General features: G+C 45.4%; 1 protein-coding gene across 1 annotated transcript in view; it reads left to right on the top strand.

Moving 5' to 3' along the window:
* The window catches only part of MUSK (muscle associated receptor tyrosine kinase), a 44,627-nt gene extending 26,563 nt beyond the window's left edge, over positions 1-18,064 (top strand). The window contains exons 9-17 of the mRNA XM_072360052.1: positions 741-1,007; positions 5,541-5,716; positions 5,939-5,962; positions 8,391-8,479; positions 8,796-8,955; positions 10,075-10,261; positions 10,552-10,743; positions 15,413-15,561; positions 17,388-18,064. Of these exons, the coding sequence (XP_072216153.1) occupies positions 741-1,007; positions 5,541-5,716; positions 5,939-5,962; positions 8,391-8,479; positions 8,796-8,955; positions 10,075-10,261; positions 10,552-10,743; positions 15,413-15,561; positions 17,388-18,064 (1,921 nt within the window). The remainder of the gene's footprint in view (positions 1-740; positions 1,008-5,540; positions 5,717-5,938; positions 5,963-8,390; positions 8,480-8,795; positions 8,956-10,074; positions 10,262-10,551; positions 10,744-15,412; positions 15,562-17,387) is intronic.
* The last annotated feature ends 1,244 nt before the right edge of the window (positions 18,065-19,308 follow it).

The raw sequence follows: 19,308 nt of genomic DNA, 5'->3' as shown, positions 1-19,308 counted from the left end.
TGAAAAAGCAAGAAAAAATAATACTGACTTTGGTGTGCTGATAAAAATGGGACCTTTCCAGGCTACAGCCCACCAAAGCCAGCAGGACAGCTGTTCTGTTCATGCCTGTACCCTCTCTTGCCTCTCATGCATAGAAAAGATGTACCTTGCATGGGAGGTACGTGGGCTGTCATCAGGACAGTGTGTGTGGTGTGCCCTCTGCCATAGTGGGGGCTGTTGTGAGGGAGCTGCCTAGCAGCACAATAAATAAATAAATAAATAAAAAATAACATTGACCCCCAAACCAGGATGGCTAAACTGGGGCCAGAGGGCATCACCTGCTGATTGCAAGGTCTGCAAAGCAGAATCTGGGGCATCCTGTGTACTTTGTTGCCCATGTAGGTCCCATTTTCCTAAGAAAAACAGCAGGGACACCCCAGAGCATTGACAATGGGAGATTATTTGGACAGAGAAGTAAAAGGCAGGGTTACAAATAGCTCCGCTGGCTGCTCCAAATGGTTGGCATGTTGAGAATTGACCTCCCTGACCCCAGTTACACTGGTAGGGTGAGCAATGGGGACAGCTGCACCCCCAGCTCCCCCCACCCAGTTTCAGAGCAGGGAGGGTCATTTTCCCAGGTGTGCCCTAGGGGCAGTGCCCTCTGACCTGGGTGCATTCACAGACCCCTACGGGCACTCTCCTCTCCATTCTGGAGCAGGGCTGTGGGTTTACCATGTGTGTTTGCTCTTGTCCTTTGACAGCAAACTCTATAAGGGTGATGCAGGTTACTGCAGCACTTACAGAGGCGAGGTGTGCAGTGCCATCCTGTCACGAAATGCTCTTGTTTTCTTCAACTCCTCCTATGCTGACCCCGAGGAGACCCAAGAGCTGCTTGTTCACACTGCGTGGATGGAGCTGAAAACGGTGAGTTTGTTCTGCCAGCCGGCCGCCAAGTCCCTGCTGTGTAACTACATCTTCCAGGAGTGCAAGCCCTCGGGAGTGGGGCCTGCCCCAAAACCCATATGCAGGTAAAGAAACACAACTTGCTCCTCTTTCACTTTTGTTCTGTGGGCATGTGGCTGGTTAGAGTCTGCCCAGTCATGCAGTAGCACTGTGCTCTCTGGATTGCTGTGTTTTTTCCTTTCTTCTCCCTTCTGCATGCACAGAGAGGGCCTGTTGCAGTGTTCAGTGGTGGGGTTCAGAGTGAATTCCAGGCCCCAGAGATTGCTAAATCAGGCTTTTGGTGGCAGCTGTTGAAAAGATACATCCCTTTGAGTGGTGTTGTTGATATAAGTAATTAACATATTGCCATCAGTTAGATCTTGCTAGGTCAGCGTGTAGTCATTACTATTATCAGAAATGTGCACATTCAGAATTCTGACTAAATATGGGCGTGCAGCAGATGTGGTCAGGGCAGGACACTGATCATTCAGCACTTCCCATCACCACAGCAATGGAACTGAAAAAGAGCAAGGAGACGCTGTCAGTGTAGCTGCACCTGCTGAACCAAACATCCCCCCTGGCACACGTATCCTCTGATGGCCAGAGGAATGTGCAGCCAAACAGACCTGGCAAGGACCCGCGGAGTCCGAAGCATCTCACGCAGCAGCTAATCCCGTGCTGACAGGTGCTTGTGTGGCACGTCCCAGGCACACAGGCTGTACAGCCCACTGGGCAGCCCTCCCCATTGCGGTCCATCCTCTCCAGCAGCCACTGAGAAGAGCTTCCTCCTTCCTCTCTGCAGCAAGTTTTTAAGAAGCCTTCCTCAGCCTAGAATAAACCAGCTTTCTCCAAGTTCTCTCCATAGGTCTTGCTTTTCAACCTTCTGTATCTCTTGCAGCTTATTTTCCTGTGAGCACTAACTATATATGTAGCCTAGTTGTGGATACACTCCTGCTCTGCATGATGGCCTGGTGTGCTGCAGAGAACAGTCCCTGTAGACATTTTGGGCTGACACTTTCCTTTTTGTTAGCAATGCTGTCTAGTGTGACAAAGGCCTGTTGTCTGGTTGCCCTTTTCTCTGCATTTGGGCAGCTGACGTTCCTGCCTAAAAGCAGCACTCAGCTCTTGTCCCTCACGGACCGTGTCCTAAAACAGATTATTCAGAGCAGTGTTTATCAGGAGAGTGGCCCCCAGTTCTGGGGCCTTGACTGAAATGCACGTCTTGTCTGCAGACACAGCAGGAACAGGGGCAGCGCTCCGACAGCTGGATGTGGGCCAGATGTAGTCTAGTGGCAACTATTTTTTCCAGCTATGCAGGGGATTTTTGGGACAGTAAATTTTTGGCGCACTCTTTGCACTCAGGGCCTTTCTGATCTCTTCTCCTTCCACAACTCTGAAACAAAGGCACAGAGGAAAACACCAGCGTGGAGCCTGACAGCGCACTGTGTTCTCCATTTACTGCATGTTCTTGGTGTTCCTCACACAGAGCACTTGCAGTGTGTATCCTAAGAAATGAGTGTGTTTGCAAATATCCACAAATGATCCTGCAGACAGGTGCTGAAGTTGCTTTCTGTTGTCGGACTCCTCCCCATCTGCCTTGATGTGCTGCCCTTTGTCATTGTGCCCTTCAAGTCCGCCATCTCTCTGCCTATTTTCAAGATGTGTGATAGTATTTATATCTGAGCCACACAAGCGTGGCACATTTGTCAGTGAAGGACTTTGCACAGTGCTCCACAGGGCATGTCAGTGAGGGCTGGGTAAGGCGCTGGCTTCATTTCACCCTGCTCAAGAGTGGCCCAACAGGGATTAGAACTGGTGTGAATGAAGACTTGCCCTCCTGGGGCACTGCTGGGTGGTGCAAGTCACAGAAGGGCCTTCAACTAGCAGGCAAAGCCTATGCAGATGTGTCTGTATACTAACAGATCTGTCTGGCATCATCTTTCTTCAAATCCGCTAGACAATTTGCAGATACATCTATTTATTCTTCTCCTTTAAGACTTTTTCTCAGTGATTTTATTGTGAATTTAAATATGGCTTTCTTTATGACAAGAGCCCTGGGACAGTGTTCCTCTGGTTCCTGTTACCAGAGCCCATTGGCTGGACAAGTTTCCCCAAAGCCCTTGCCCCATGCTTTGATAGCTCAGACATCATCTGTCCTTCTGAATGTTGAGACCTCAGAGGTCTCCTGAAAGCGTTTTGCACAGACTTGATTGCTTTCCAGTTATCTTATCTGCTTTCTACTGACAGCTTTATACCTCTCTGCTCAAACTGTCTAGACAACACCAGCTTTCAGCTGAACTGCATCAAGAGTAAAAATTTGATTGTCCCAGAGGTTGTAGAAATCACCTCGTTTTTGAGAGACAGATTTTCCTTGGTGTATTTTCATGTGTGTTTGTATTTTGTATCATTTCTTCTCTCCTGTGTAATTTTTGTTGTGCGTTTTGGTTTGGAAGCTGGTTAGCTAGAACATACTGAGCGAGCCTTTTATAAATATAAACACTGGCAAAACAAGATGAAGTGAAACAGAAGAAAACAACATGGGAAAAACTTTACTTTCCATGTATACAGCTGCAAATTGATTAGGATAAGAGGTTTCCAACTTGAAAGGAAAAGCGATGTTTCATCTCATAATTCTTGATTACTTCTGGCTCTTACCACGGGCTTTTCAGTGATACTAGAAAGAAGCCCCTCTATTTCCATTTCAATCAGTGCTAATGTGAAGTGGTGGGGCACAATCTTATGCTGGGAAATCCTTTACTTTTGTCAGGTTCACGTGTCTTCTTTTCTTCAACAGCCCTCTGTGGGCTGCTGGCCCACCTGTCCTTGGCTGCTCCTGGTCTTTGTCTCTCTGTCACGTTACATAAAACTTCTAATAATACTCTGAAGTAATCTTTGCATATGATCTCATCAAGCTCTTGCTGCTGGGAATTAAGTGCTATAACAATGGCATGATCTCAGCTGCAGGAGGCTGACTGCTCCTCCCTCTGGCTGCCTTGTGCTCCCCTAGAAGCAGCCATGGGGCTGAGGACTACCTCCCTCTAAAGAGGCAGTGGAAAGACTTGCAGAGGTCTTTGTCTTTCAAGCCTTTGGCTTTTTGCAGCTGCAGTTCACATACAACGCTTCTTCAAGGATGCTCTGTCTTCAGGAGTGAAGGTAGTTAATGCAATCCAGGTCCCTCTGTGTCAGACAGTGCCTCAGATGCCAGGTTTTCTCATTTCCCTAACTAATCTGAATGTTTTATTTTTTATTATTATTTTTTTAAACTTCAGAAGGTCATTCCTGTTCCAATTGTTGTTTAACATAAGAAACGACACCTATATATTGCACCATCTACCTGCGCTCTGGCTCTGATGGAAGCGAGGAAGGAATTAACTAGATATGGATAAAAACAAGAGCAAGGCAGCTGAGTTTTTAATCGCTTCAGCCTGCAGATCTGAAGAGCTTCCACTTCCACTGCAAAAGATCTGCCACCCTGGAAGAATTTCCACAGGCCTCCATCCTTCTGGTGCTGCAGAAGATTTGCAGTGATAGTGTTTGTCATTGAAGCTCACGACCTTCCACTCTTGCCAGAGCTGTTGGTAGTAATGAAATTGCATCAACCAGCCAGGTGGTGAATTTGGCTGGAGCCTTCAGCGTGGGTGCCAGCAGTGTATTCCTGCATAACTGTGTCATTCTCTGTTGGTCAGGAAGGACATGCATCCTCAAAGGACAGCAGCTGAGTTCAGCAAAAATCATCCCTGTACATTACCTCAAAGCTGGTTGTGCAAGCTCTCAAGGCTCTCAAGAATGAGTGAATAAATAAACGAATCACTGACAAATTAACTAATACAACAAACAATCAAACTTTCCAGTATGGCACAGTTTTATTTATTTATTTATTTATTTATTTTTCTTCTTCTAGAGCAGATATTATTGCCTTGGCCTTCTTCACAAAACAGCTTCAGATCTAAGGAACATTTAAACATACACAGTATGGCTTGCCAGTGAATATTTCACATTGTTAGGGAGGCAATACATTAGGAAAGAGGGCAGTTTGGTCTCTTATTTCACCTGGCATCACAAAGATTTTGCTGCAGATAGCAGGCAGATAAATAAGGGGAGAGAAAGACAGAGAAAAGAAGGTAATTGGGGGCTGGTTCTGTGAGACTGAAAAAATGTAGGCAAACATTTAGCTTAGAAAAGATTAAGATTTGCAGCTCACCTCTTGTTTTGAACAGATGGCATGTTTGTATAAAATTTATGAACAACAGGTGAGATTTTCAGGATGTATCGAAAATGCTAAGATAACTCCCAGACACGCTGTTTGTTATTAGAAGATGGCAGTAAATGTCTGGGAAATGATGGAAAGGAACTCCTCACAGTCTGTGATGTGTGTTGTGTCTTGAGCATAACCCTGCTTCGTTAAAAATGTAGCTTTGTGGGTTTCCTAAAGGAAGCTATTACATTTTATGCAGAGTTTCCTTTATGGTTTATGAGCCAGACAGACTGGCTTAAAGAAGCACAGCCCCACTAATGGTTTTCTGTCAGCCTGAATAACCCCTGCACACCACCGCTAGGTGCAGCAGCTGTTATCAAGCCATTGACCGCTGTATTTCACTGTTTTTTGCAAAATAATGTAGAGAGAATTGCCTTGCTGTAAAGGATCTCTACTGCTTTAAGGAATGGCTCTCAATGGAGGAAAACTCTCAGCGGGGGATTTACAAGCCGGGGCTGATGCTGCTCACTCTTCTGGAGTGCAACAGGCTGCCCAGCCTGCACCAGGACCCCAGTGCCTGCACCCATATCCCTTTCTTTGGTAAGGGGCTGTGCTGCCCATCATCTGCAGAGCTGCTTTCTTGGTGAGGAAGGTATGGTGACACCCATGACTTGCAGCCAAAATGAAGGCCTGACAGCCTCTCAGTAGCTGTTCTGAGGTCAGATGTGGTGTGTGAAGTGGGAATCATCCTGACTGTGCCTCTGCAGCTAGCACCTGGCTGTGTCACAACCCATCCTTACACCTTGTCTTGTCTTTTCACAGATTTTAAGAAGGAGAATATAACCAGTAAGTAGACTTCTCCAGGATCTTCAAGAGGGTTGGCACGGCATTTTTGTTGAAGATGCAGCTTACACAGCATTTTATAGTGTTTTGTACTTGTCTTTGCTGGCTCGATTCAGGCTGTTGCCAGAGGATGACTGAACTCTCACATCTAAGGCATAGGGAAACATATTTCCAGCTGCACAGGTTTTAGGGAGAGCGTGGGCTGGTAGTTGTTGAAGTGATTAGAGAATGATGGTGCTTTTAGATCTCCTCCAGTTGTTACCCTGCCTTTCTGCCCATTCTTTCTTTTTTGCTGCATCTGGTACTTTGGAGACTGCTGTCAGGGCAGTCCCCACCCTTACATGCTGTCGCTGATGTGGTTACCAACATAGAATCACAGAACCACAGACTGGTTGGGTTGGAGGGGATCTCAAAGCCCACCCAGCCCTGAGCTCCTGCTGTAGGCAGCACTGCCACCCAGCAGGTCAGGTTAGAACAGGGCCCATCCAACCTGGCCTGGAATACCTACAGGGATGGGTCACCCACAGCTTCTCCAGGCAGCATATGCCAGTGCCACTTCCAGCTGCCTCCAACTGTCCTTGAAGCCATTTCTCCAATGTCCTTCCAAAACTACCCACAAATCCCAGCCATCTCTAGCTGAGACTTCTGCCAGACGCATGCTTTCAGTGGGGAACAGAGTTTGAGGAGGGTGCCAGGAGCACATGGCAGTTTCAGGCTCTCCTTCAGCATGTCCACCTATGGGGCACTCGTATCTTTCAGCCCCTTGAGGGCACAGTGATGCTTCCCTTTGCCCTCCAAGCCTCTCCACTTTGCTCCTCAAGGGTGTCACGTTGATGTCACATTCAGTGCAAAAAGGCTTCTTTTCATGTCAGTTACTAGTTCAGATGGATTTTGGGCATTACTCTCCCTGCCTTTTAATGGTTGACATTGAAAACATTGGGTTCAGGCCCACAGCTGTGTTTTAAGGCAGCTCATCAAAATTTTACACTTCTGCAGTGCTACAGACACTGCAGATATGTTATATACCAGCCAAAGAAGCTCAAATTACAGCATTTTACCTTGGATTTGTGATGAGCCAAGTGTTGTCATGGGGTCTGAAGTCATTTCTAAACTGAGGGTTTCAACCTCATGTTTGAAGTCTGCCTACAGTAAACCTGGTGATGCTCTGCTGCCCATGAGTACAGCCTGGTACCTATAGGTGTACAGAAAACTGAGGTTCCATAACAGCAATTATGTGTGGAATAGGTGATGCAAGAGGAAAAGAGCAGGCAGAACTGCAGTTTTCACTGGTCTTTACTGAAATGCTCAGGTGCTCTAAACAAACATCTCATTAGAACTACAGCCCTGCAAAAAATTAATCAATCATCAGTGTTTCTCCTATAGGAGAAACAGGACAATCTGCTTGAGTGAATTAAAATGTGTAGCCTGTATCTCAAACCTGGATCAAACCTCATGCAAACCTTTACTGAAGAGGAAAAACTTAAATCTTTGTTTTAGAATGAGACAGGTTTCCTCCTGTGTTAGTTGTGTTTGTTTGTTTTTTGAGCTGCAACTTCAATATAGTTTAAAATAAACAGTGATAACACTGTTTGCTGACTTACTAATTGATTTAATAAGGTTAATAACGCAGCATCTAACAAGAGGACCCTAATGCATGCCATCAACCAGAATGCTAATCCATGGTCAGCAGTTTCCATACAATTAGCTAGCAAATGCTACATGTGTAAGGCTGCATCTCCTCTGTTGTCCCTCTTACTTCCTGGATTATGCCAGCATGCATTAAATTCTCCTCTGAGGATAAGTGATGACCACATTTATGTTTTGGGAACTTATTATGAGAGTGAAAATCTTCTCTAGATTTCCTGCTGACGTTTTCTGCACCCATAGTAAGCTTTCCATATGTGAAGTCAATGGCACATTCTTCATTATGAATAACAGTGCTCTGTGCTGATACCATTGCTTCAGATCTGTGGCTCCCTTTAGTTTGTGGTTTCCATGCATGCTGGGAGCCACAGTCCCAAGCATCCAGTCTGAGAAGCCAGAGGCCAGCAGGAGAGCACTCCATGCAGTACCTTGCTGCTCCCACCCCAGCTGCCACCAACACTGTGCAGGCTGTGAGCCATGCAGACAGTTTGTTTTTGGGGCAAAGTGACAGCCACAGCCACATGGCTCTGTTTCTCAGTCTGGAAAGCTTTAGTCCCTTCTTTGGGGTGTTACGAGATGTAATCCAATGTACAGAGCTAAAATCCATTTCACTGTGAACAGAAAGCTAAGCATTTCTGTGACCATCACTGGTCCTTTCGATCTGCTGCTAATTGTTTTGGCTCTTGTGTGTCTCATGACCTGTTACTCCTCACTGCAGGGCATGGGCTATGGTGCTTATCCCCACTTTGTTCCTTTTCTTTTTTCTTTCTTTTTTTTTCCTGCCCAGGGAACTGCTACAGTGGCAATGGACAGTTTTACCAGGGCTGGGCCAACGTTACTGCCTCCGGCATCCCCTGCCAGAAGTGGAGTGACCAGGTATGAATCATGAGATAACCAAATGGGGTCTTCTTCTCCAGCGAGTTTACCTGAGATAGGCAGCCCTATCCCACAGAAGGGCTGGACAGATGGCAGCTCGCCTTCATTCTTGATTGCCTCATATTTCAACCTGCAAGTTCCCCCTTCCCATTGCCAGATGCTTTCTTGGTGATTCTTGCAAGCTACTGCAAGCCTGTTTTACCTCTACCTTTCTCTGTTTGTTTGTTTGTTTGTTTTATTTTTTTTACTTTTTTTTATTAATACCAGCAGGAAAAATTGTACTCAAACACTAACCCAAATGGTTTCCTACTCCAAGGCTCCCCACTTACACAGAAGGACTCCTCAGGTTTTCCCCGAGCTATCTGATGCTGAGAATTACTGCCGCAACCCAGGAGGTGAAAATGAGCGTCCCTGGTGCTACACGAAAGACCCAGCTGTCACTTGGGAATACTGCAGCGTGTCTCCGTGTGGAGATGGTAGGCGACTACAATTTATGACTTCCATCATTGTGCTTATTTTGAGACCATGTAAAAAGTTGTCGTGCTGCCCATCACACCATGGGTTTCATGGCCCCGCTGATTAGTTCTGTCTTCTAGACTCATCCAGCTGTTCTTTGCACAGATGCACTCAGCATCTTCAATTTGAAGGTGTGCTCGAAGGAAAAAGCAGAGCTTATGGCAAATTTTCCAAAGTTATTTTGCTTCTGGTGCAAAAAACAAATCTGAAAAAGATGGAAACATGTTCACTCTTTCTTTTTTTTGTTCAAAGAACAATTTTCGTAACATATTTCATCAAGATACAAGGTTTTGATATTTCACCTAGTTTTAGGATCTCAGGGCTTGAAAACCAGACAATTCTGCTTGCACAGAGGATAGAGATGCTGAAGAGTCAGTGGAACTCAAGTCGGTATCAATTTAGCTGGCCTTATAATTACAGTGTAAATTTAATTCTGTTCTCAGTCATTCTCTAGAATAGCTCAGAAAACAATCAGCAAAGGTATAACTGATTCCTTTTTCCCCTAAAAAAAAACAAACATCAACAAAAACCACGAACAATCAAAACCAACAAAGTGAAATTTTACAGCAGTTTACTGTATTTGATCCATAAAGTCACTGAGATGCAAAACTGTTGGAGAGAAAAGGATGTTCCAGAAAAACACCATATACTTGCCTTGGGTGGACACTCCTACCTGCAGAATCCTTCTCGGACATGTGATACACTGTGGTCCACATTGTGGATTTTAGTTCCTTCGCAGTACAGCCATCATTATTTGAACACTTTGAGACCACTGGATATGATCTTCCACCTGTAATTCTTGCAAATTATCTGACTGCTTATCAAAACTAGGTTCTGAGCTCTACAGGAACTTTGTTTTTGCTAGGTTCTGCACTTTCTCAATTGTTAAGCAGAAATGGGTTTTTCTTCCTGTATAAAGAAGTTCTCTAGTGTGGTCCTCTCATGCAGTCTTACAGTTGTATCTGCAATGTTAGTAATTACCAGGAGAACAAGCTAGTCAGTTGTACACAGGTACATCTTGAGAGAAAGACCCATCCCTATAGAATAGATATCATCTTCTGATTTTGTTTGCATTACAGCATCGTTATCTCTAGGAACAAGAAAACCAAGTGGAGAGACACCAAATCTTCCTCCTCCATCTTATTCCCCCACATACTCCATGAATGTTATCATCTCGATCATCTCCAGCTTTGCTCTAATTGTGATCCTTGGCATTGTCACCCTTGTTTGCTGCCGTCACCGAAAGCAGTGGAAAAACAAGAAAAGGTAAAGTCCGGGACTCAGTTCAAGGCAATAAATACTGCTTTGAAAAAGAACTTGCCTGTTTCCGGGTCCTGCAAACATCTGCAGGAGGGAGAATCCCATGGCCATTCTGGTGCAAGTTCTGAGGAGTCCCTCTGTGAAAAGTAGCCTAATGGCTTTTTGGGGAAATGATGTGAGGTTCTTTCAACAGCCCTGCCATACCTCTCTTTCCCATCATGGAAGAATCCACCCCCAAGGTACAGATGTAGATCAGGAGCCATGCACACTGACCAACAACTGCTCTGTTGTTTCAGAGAGTCAGAAACACCGACACTCACCACTCTGCCCTCAGAACTCCTCCTGGACCGGCTGCACCCTAACCCCATGTACCAGCGGATGCCTCTTCTCCTTAATCCCAAACTACTCAGCTTGGAGTATCCCAGGAACAATATCGAATATGTGAGAGATATTGGGGAAGGAGCATTTGGGAGAGTTTTCCAAGCAAGGTAAGATGTCTATGTGTGAGTCTTCTCCATATGGGGGTACCTGGAAAAAATAAGCAGTTGACCATCTGCTTGTCTGGACACCAGAAATCCTTTATTCATTTACCCTAACCAAAATTAGTAGAAGATTCGAACAGTTAATCTCAAGCTTGCGTAATTGTTCCTTGTGGCTACTTCTTCCCGCTGATATTTGTTAATATACTGCCACAAATGAGCCTCCTGTTCTCTCTAGTAGATGCTGTGTCATACTCACACACCAAAGCCTGGTGTAAAAGCTTAGCTAAATTTATAATCCTTACATTTTTTTCCATCAGTACTGGCTGTGGCATGTGACCTATTGTGAAATGCTTGCATATCCCAGTGTTTGCAAATTGACAGTGTGTATTGGTGTGCTCCTTTACAAAGTCATTATTGGCCCAGTACTTACCACAGAGGGCAATGTGTCATGATGCAGTTAGATCCTGACCCAGTTTCCATTTGATTCAGTGGCAAAACTTAACTAAACAAAAAATCCCCTAAAACCCCAGCCTACTTGATCCAACATCCTTTTTGTGTGCGTGTGTATCTTACTTAGTCTTTATTCTTGGAATTCATGGCCATTGTTGCCTGTTTCAAATTTAAGGCATAAGATGAGGTCCCAGTTCTGTTAAACCTCATGGGAGCTGAGGTCATGTATTTCTTCATATGTGAAACACGTTTCATTGAAAACCCAGAATTGAACCCAGTCCTGCTCACATTGGGGTGGATGGAAGGCATCTTGTTGTGCTTGACAGATTCTGTAATGCCTGCAGGACAGCCTTTGGCTGATCTGCTCTTAGAAAATCCCCTTCCAAATTCCTGAAAAAAGATAGACAGACTGCCCAGTTCCAGTTTTGCTCAGGGTGAATATCCTTTGTCCTCTGGGGCTAATGACTCCAGGACGTAGCTGACTCCATCACTGCACTGTCTAGAGTAGTGTATGACCAAAGCCACCAGGGACTATTGGATCCATGACCTGCCTGGTGGAACTGCTCCCAGTAACTTCCAAGCTGAAGGACTCTTTGTTCAGAAAGCAGCCATAGGTGCAGATACTTTCAGCATTTATAGTTAACATATCCACTAGGAAATGAGTTATGGGCAAGTTAAATTATTGTTAGAGTGTAGAAAACAGTTTCAGTTGATCTTTTTTTTCCACGTGAAGAGATATCAAAGAAACGCAGGCATACTTTAGTATAGAGCAAGCTAAAAATAACAAAAGTTTAAAGGACAGACAGTGGGAAAACTGCAGATGCTCAGTCTGTGATTGATTGTTAGCCTGGATGGTTAAGCTGAATGCATCTGAACTAGAGCCGAGAACAAAGCAGTGAGGACTGTGTCACAGCTGTGACCTAGGTGCAGAGCAGTCCCTGTTCTGGCCGTGACACAGTGTTGAGAATACCCCATCATTTGCAGCCTTCTCCTGTATGTAGCAGCAGGGCATGCAGTCCCACTGCCAGGCACTGCCTGCACTGGAGCTTCGGTGCAGCCTTGGTGCTGTGCTGCTCAGACCCTCCTGAGCGGTGGCTCTCACCCACGTTGAGCAGAACCTCTCGAAGGGCAGCTGAACATCTCTGAAGCTCTGAGTGAAGCAAGTACTGAAGTGGTGCAGGGAGCTTCCATGTACATTTAATCCACTTCGGTGCTGGAATTCCTTTTATATAAACCTTTTTGCTATTGTCAGTGAAAAATGGCAAAAGAAAAAAGCAAGCAACACAGTCTTCTTAACCAGCTTTTGCAATGTGCAGCATGCTATACCCTTAGAAATACTTTCTCTCTGTGGCTCAGGAGTTAAAGAAATACTGCTTCTCCAACAGAAGCCCTTCTGAAGCATTATATTCTTGGGGTAAATTTCAGCCCGTGGTGTTTCTATGTGCAGCTCTCGGACCAGCAGAGGCTGATGTGCTGACACCCAGCAGCATCAGTTGTGCATCCCTTCAGGTCACGAGGTCCATCATGACTCAAACCTTTACCTTACTGTCGCAGATGAATAAAATGTACTTGTCCACATGTGTTAAGTGGACATCTCGAGCTAAGTTTAGCAGCCTTCTTACTTCTGGTCTCATATTTCTCCTGCTCCTGTAAACACAGCTCTGCATGCAGTGCCAGTGATGCCTTTGCCAGTTGGCTTGCTCTGAGGCCTGATTCAGTGTTTACTTACTCCTGGGTCAAGCAACATGTTAGGACAGGAAGTGTCTGGCTATCATTTACCCGCTCCTCCTGAAAGGCTGCAGTGTCCATTGAAGGCTGGTACACACTGAAAGGGTTGAGGAAGAAACCAGTTTCCTTAGCAGATGTCTTTAAAACCAAATGTGGGACTCAGCGCAGGTCCATCCTGACTAGGCCTCAGACAGGGCTGTCCCAAGGGCCATGATTAGGGCTGTGGGCAGGTAATCAGAGGCCAGGGTGGCAAGATTCCTCTTTCACAGATAACTTCATGTTCTTTCATGTTCAAAGCGTGTTAATCTGCTGTCTCGAACGTAGATGAGAAACAGCATAGGTGTTAAGTTTAGGAAACCCAAAGAAACAATACCCTACTAATTCAAAACTCTCTTCTGCTCCCACACAAACTTCTTTCCAATAGAGTGTAGAGGTGGGTCTTCCACACCCCTCAGTGGATGTTAATGACACCATTTTGTGGCCTCACAGAAGCTACCCAGCTGTGGTGCTGGAGAAGATCAGAGACAGGTCACAACCTCAGCAGCTCCACATTTATTTTTTTTCACAGTTCCTGCTCTGGAAAGAAGTTCTGTCTGGAAACCTAAATTCAGGCATCTTCTAAAGGTAGAATGGGCACAAAATCTCTTCTTTCACAGCTGGTACCTAAAGTGCTGCCAGTACTGCTGAGATCTAATGATAGTGGAGAAAGTGAGGAGAGCTGCTGTCTGTCCTGTGCACAAACAGTGAGGTATTTCACCTAAAGTGTTTAGGGAATCACTAGAGAGGAAATCCAAGCTAATTCCTTGATGTTTCCTATATCACGAAGAAAACAAGCTGTTTTGTAGAAAGCATACGCTAGCCTAGAACTTGAATTCTCCTATTTAATTTCAGAAGCAGGAGCTTCTCTGCACATGTACTGCCATCCCTTCCTGCTCACAACATTTTTTTGGCACTGAGGGGCAGCTGCCTGCCAGGACTGCACACAGAGCATTTCCCCCTATATGGTGCATCTTCTGTAAGAACTGGGCTGAAGAAGGCCCAGCAAAAGCTCTGTGCAGCTTAACCTCACTTAAATCACATTTAGATGAGTGTACACTACAGGATTTCAGCAGAGAGCAGGTGGATGGGTGAACTTCAGGCTTTTGCCCAGGGTGAGCTTCTTTCTGCAAAGCATGCAATATCAGGCTGTGCTGGTCTCTTAGCCAGTGATGAGAGGAAATCTACTATGAGGCTGCTTGGAAGAGATAAATGCCCTCCTGTTTCTCCTTTTAACTGCTTTACTGATTTCTTCAGAGTGTTGCTGATGGCTTTCTCAGGTGCTGTGATTAGGCAGCAGTGGGTGCATTAAAAGACATCTCCTCTCCTGCTATACTGGAACCTTGACTGCCAGCACAGGGTAATGAAGTAGGACATTTTGCTATAGCAGAGGCAGTAGTAGACAAATGTGGAACCAGCTCCTCCGTTCTGGCATGCCGGATCTCCTTGTCCAAGCCCTTCAGCTGTGGTCCAGCTGCCAGTGAGATTCCTCTCTAGATGGGCATCCTGCCATATTCTGACATTTGACATTTACAGCATCTGAGTGCATCTGTTGCAACTACCATATGTCTGGAGTAGACGACAAGGAAACTGGAAGTTTGCTTTGGAAATCTGAACCTCCACTTGTGACTACTGAGCAGTAAAGTAACCTGGCATTTGAGCAATGGGAGGGCAGTCAGGCAGGAGCACAAGTTGTAAATGGGTGCCACTGTTCAGGGGCTTTAGCTGCCTTTAAGGAGCATGCCTTAACTGCAGGACTCTGGGAAGAGGAGGCATGGGCAACAAAATGCATATCTGAAGCTTGACCCACATCTGAAGCATGGAAAGTTGCCATGCTTTGGGAGCACTACCCCTGGATCTTTGGCAAGCGTGCTTAATTAAACTTGCTGAGGGTAGAGTGACTTGTGGATGGTGAAACAGAATGAGCCTGTGATTGCTTGAAGTCAAGAAACTTCATTTCCTACAGATTAGTGGCTCAAAGCTGAAGATTCAGCCTTTAACACAGTGTATTGGTGCTTGAGCTTGTTGTTGACAGGGCTTATTTGTGCATTCTTCCTTCTTACTTGGCAACTGTTCTTACAGCACTTGCAGGAGCATTACTAATTGCCAGATCTGAGCTCCACTCCATTAAATGCAACCAAAATTAGCGAATGGGCTTCAAGCTTGTTAAATTAGAGGTGTACCTCTCTGTCTATCCCCTGAACTGAGACAAAGGGTTATTTTCTCATAAAATTCTGGGGAACACGCCTACTCTAATGGATACTTGTTCTCCAGTACTAGCTGGGTGTACCAGTGCCACAAATGTGCAGGGTGGGAAACAAAATCAAGTGGCAGGAGGCTTTTTCAACATTTTCAAATAAAATATGTTTATTTTTGAGTCAGTGCTTCATCATTTTATACCAGAAATAGCCCCTGTGTTTCACATATGTGCAGCTCTGATCGATGCTTCCTTCTCTTCCAGGGCCCCAGGACTGCTGCCATACGAATCTTTCACAATGGTGGCAGTGAAAATGCTGAAAGAGGAAGCATCTGCGGACATGCAGGCCGACTTCCAGAGGGAGGCAGCCCTCATGGCTGAATTTGACAATCCAAACATTGTCAAGCTCTTAGGTATCTGAACACGGTGCCCATGTATGGGGCACTTCTGCAAATCTACTGGAGTTTTGCTAGGGGCACAGGGTTGAACCCATATGCATGACCAGTGCTGAGTGACGATGGACTGTCCTACAAGAGAAAATAGCTTGTTCAGAAGGGGTGAGCTTTGCTATGAGTCACTGCATGGTCTGCTAGATTCTTCACCAGAACAAGTCTTGAAATGGCCTTAAGCAGCTGCCTTAGCAGGACAGCACCTTGTAACAAAGCCTCTTCATCCTGTGCTAGAGCTTGCTGCTCACCATCTTGCTGCTTAGATCTGCTTCCAGCTTCATAACACTGGGGCAGATGTCTTACAGGGAAGACACGGTCTTCCTGGAGCTGTGATTTATTCTGTGGGTCCTTAAGAAAAAAAAAACAAGCACATCTTCTTAGTTTTATGGATCCCACTTAACTATTGACATGTCTGAACATTCACCAGCGTTAGAAAAACAATGTGAAGCAAACAGACAAAAAATCTAACCACAATGCCAATCTCTTCCTTCCCCTCCCTTCACAGCTAAAACAAAACTATTTTTTCTTGGGCTTTTTAGAAAGACTTGGTTCCACAACTTGGCTAATAGGTCATTCCTCTTCAAAGAAAGCTGTCAACTGCAGTTTATTTCAGTAAATCTTTAGTTTCTGTCCCACCCAGGGTTGCTATGGGCAGACCTGATCCCTGTGAACATGCAGCAGAGATCCTAATTTATTTCAGTAGGAAATTCCACAAAATCTGGAAATGCATAAACCCCAAGTTTGGGAAAACTGGGTTGACATAAGCAATTTCTCAACAGAAGAGAATGGCAGCAAATGCCCCAGTCTCAAGTAAACACTTTGTTTATTGTCAACACATTGTAGGTCAGGAAAAGGCAAAGGTACAGGAACAAACTTGTCTCACATTCAGGGGCTGTGGGGAGAGTAGACACGTTTTAGAGCACAACTTAGACTATAAAGCCCTCACATACTCTCCTCATGCTTTTCAGACCCTGATTTTATCACACTTGAAGCAGCTATCTGTTCTTTTCTCAAAGACCCACATGTTAGATCATCAACATGAACTTCAGATTTCACAATAAGCTGGATCACCAACTGCTAAATGAATGCCCCTAAGGAAGCAAAACACGTACACTTCAAATGCTGGCTTTTGTTACTTGACAAATTAAATAGCAGGCACATAAATTTTTTTTGCCTATCTCTCTAACTGGCTTTATGATACTGTGCTCTCTGTAAATCTGGTTAAGAAATTAGGTTTGGGAATTTAAATGATAAACTGATAATCTTTGCACACGCTCACAATACTAATACAGCACAGACTCTTCTATTTCAGAATTTTCATGTAAAATATGTATGTTAGGTACATCTAATTGATGTGTCTGATCTGAAACACGAGTAGATCATTGGAAAACATTGGACAAAGCAAGGTGAATGCTTCTCTACAAACCAGCATGGTGCAGCCGAGTCACGCTAAAACCTGTTGCACTGTGGGAAGAGAGTCCACAGCTCGTGGTGCACCCTGATAAAGCTGGTGTAGAACCAAGCACGTGCCCACCAGTAGTGCTGGGTTAGTGACTTGTCAGTGTCTCTCACAAAGCTTGGATTTAGATTGCTGTTGGAGGATCTTCAAAGACACAGAGAAACATGATGAAATTTGATGGTATTTGCATGCTTCACATTTTCCTCTGTCCCTACACGCATTATTGGGAATCTCTGCTATGTGTTCAGTATTTTTGGATATTTTTCGGTCTTGCTGCAGCAGAAACTTCCTTCTCTAAAATGGCCTGAATGGTGCATCTATCTTTTTCCAGGTGTGTGTGCTGTTGGGAAACCCATGTGCCTGCTGTTTGAGTACATGGCCTATGGTGATCTCAATGAGTACCTGCGCGACCGCTCGCCCCGCAACCTCTGCAGCCTGGTGCAGGGTGGCCTGGAGGCACGGGCCTGCCTCTCCAGTCCGCTGGCACTATGCTGCACCAGCCAGCTCTGCATTGCCAAGCAGGTGGCTGCAGGAATGGCCTACCTCTCTGAGCGCAAGTTTGTTCATCGGGACTTGGCCACCAGGAACTGCCTGGTGGGGGAGAACATGGTGGTCAAAATCGCTGACTTCGGCCTCTCAAGGAACATGTATTCAGCTGATTACTACAAAGCCAATGAGAATGATGCCATCCCCATCCGCTGGATGCCCCCCGAATCTATTTTTTACAACCGGTACACCACAGAATCCGATGTGTGGGCCTATGGAGTGGTGCTGTGGGAGATCTTCTCCTACGGCATGCAGCCCTACTATGGGATGGCTCATGAGGAGGTCATTTACTACGTGAGGGATGGGAACATCCTGTCCTGCCCGGACAATTGTCCTCTGGAGCTCTACAACCTGATGCGTCTTTGCTGGAGCAAGCTGCCAGCTGACCGGCCAAGCTTTGCCAGTATCCACCGCATCCTGGAGCGCATGTATGAGAGGGCTGTGGCCTCCCCACAGGTCTGAGGGGTGCGGTGAGGAGGCTCTCATGTCTACCTGCCTGCAGACTCCTGAGCTCAAAGCTCTGATTTAGGGGGAGGAGAAACACCTTGTTCTTCTACCAAGCAAGGGATGTGGACTGCACCCACACCCCTCCTTGAGGTGGACTATACCTCCCAAATTATGGGGATAGCTCCCAGCCACCAAGATGGTGCTCCTTGGGTTGGTTGGCGAGCTGGCTGTGTTAGCTCAGGACCTGCTTTAGACATTTCCAGGAGCACAGAGTTCCCCAGGCATTGCAGACAAACTTCTTCCTGGGGTAACTTCCCTTCCCAGCAGTTTTATCCATGTTTTTCTGCATTTATGCACCTGGCTTTTAACTTTCTGTTCCCTTCCTTATATGTTTTCAACTACTACCTGTAAGGAAAAAAAAAAAAAAAAAAAAAAAAAAAAAAAAAAAAAAAGAGAAAAAAAGATTGTAGAAATGAATCCTGTTTTGGATTTTGCTTACCATTTTATTTTTGCATGCTCACTTCTTTTTGTAGAGGAAAGATACTGCTGAGGGCATAGTCCACTGACTTTTTAACTCCCTTTTTCTGTTTGTTGCTCATGAACACAACACAAAGTCAATTCAGGAGCCTGCAGGACCACCGGTTGTAGCCAGTATGTCATGTTAAACAAAACCCTATCCTAAGATTTATCTTCAGAAGAGAGAAATCCACACTGAGGGTCATTTGATTTTTGCTCAGATCTCACCAAAAGTCCTATATATAGTAGCCAGTCTTCTCACCCTGTTCTGCAACAAAGCCACTGGTTGTTAATGGACGAATTCATCCTAAAGGCTCAGTCCTGCACACATCTGGTCTCTTGGGTGTGTTTATTTCCCTATGCCTGCAGTACAGTGCCTGCCATGTGGAGATCAGGGAGAAGCATAGATTTGTAGACTCGTAGAGTGACCAAGGTTAGAGAAGACCTCCAATGTCATCCAGTCCAACTGCTGACCTGCCTCCAATATTTCCCAATTAAACCATGGTTCTCAGCACAATATCTAAATGTGTCTTGAACAAATCTAGGGACAGGGACAGTGACTCAATCACTTCCCTGGGCAGCCTATACCAGTACCAGACTCTCCTACAATATACAGAGGGATAATCACTTCCTCACTCCTGTTCTCATCACTATTTCTGATACAAGCCAGGATGCCACTGGCCTTCATAGCCATCTGGGCACACTGCTGGCTCATGTTCATGCAAGTGTTGACCAACAATCCA

Source organism: Excalfactoria chinensis, chromosome Z (assembly GCF_039878825.1).
Source record: "Excalfactoria chinensis isolate bCotChi1 chromosome Z, bCotChi1.hap2, whole genome shotgun sequence".
In the NCBI taxonomy this organism is placed as follows: Eukaryota; Metazoa; Chordata; class Aves; order Galliformes; family Phasianidae; genus Excalfactoria; species Excalfactoria chinensis.
The sequence above is the reverse complement of the archived record's forward strand: the minus strand, read 5'-3'. Positions and strand labels throughout refer to the sequence as shown.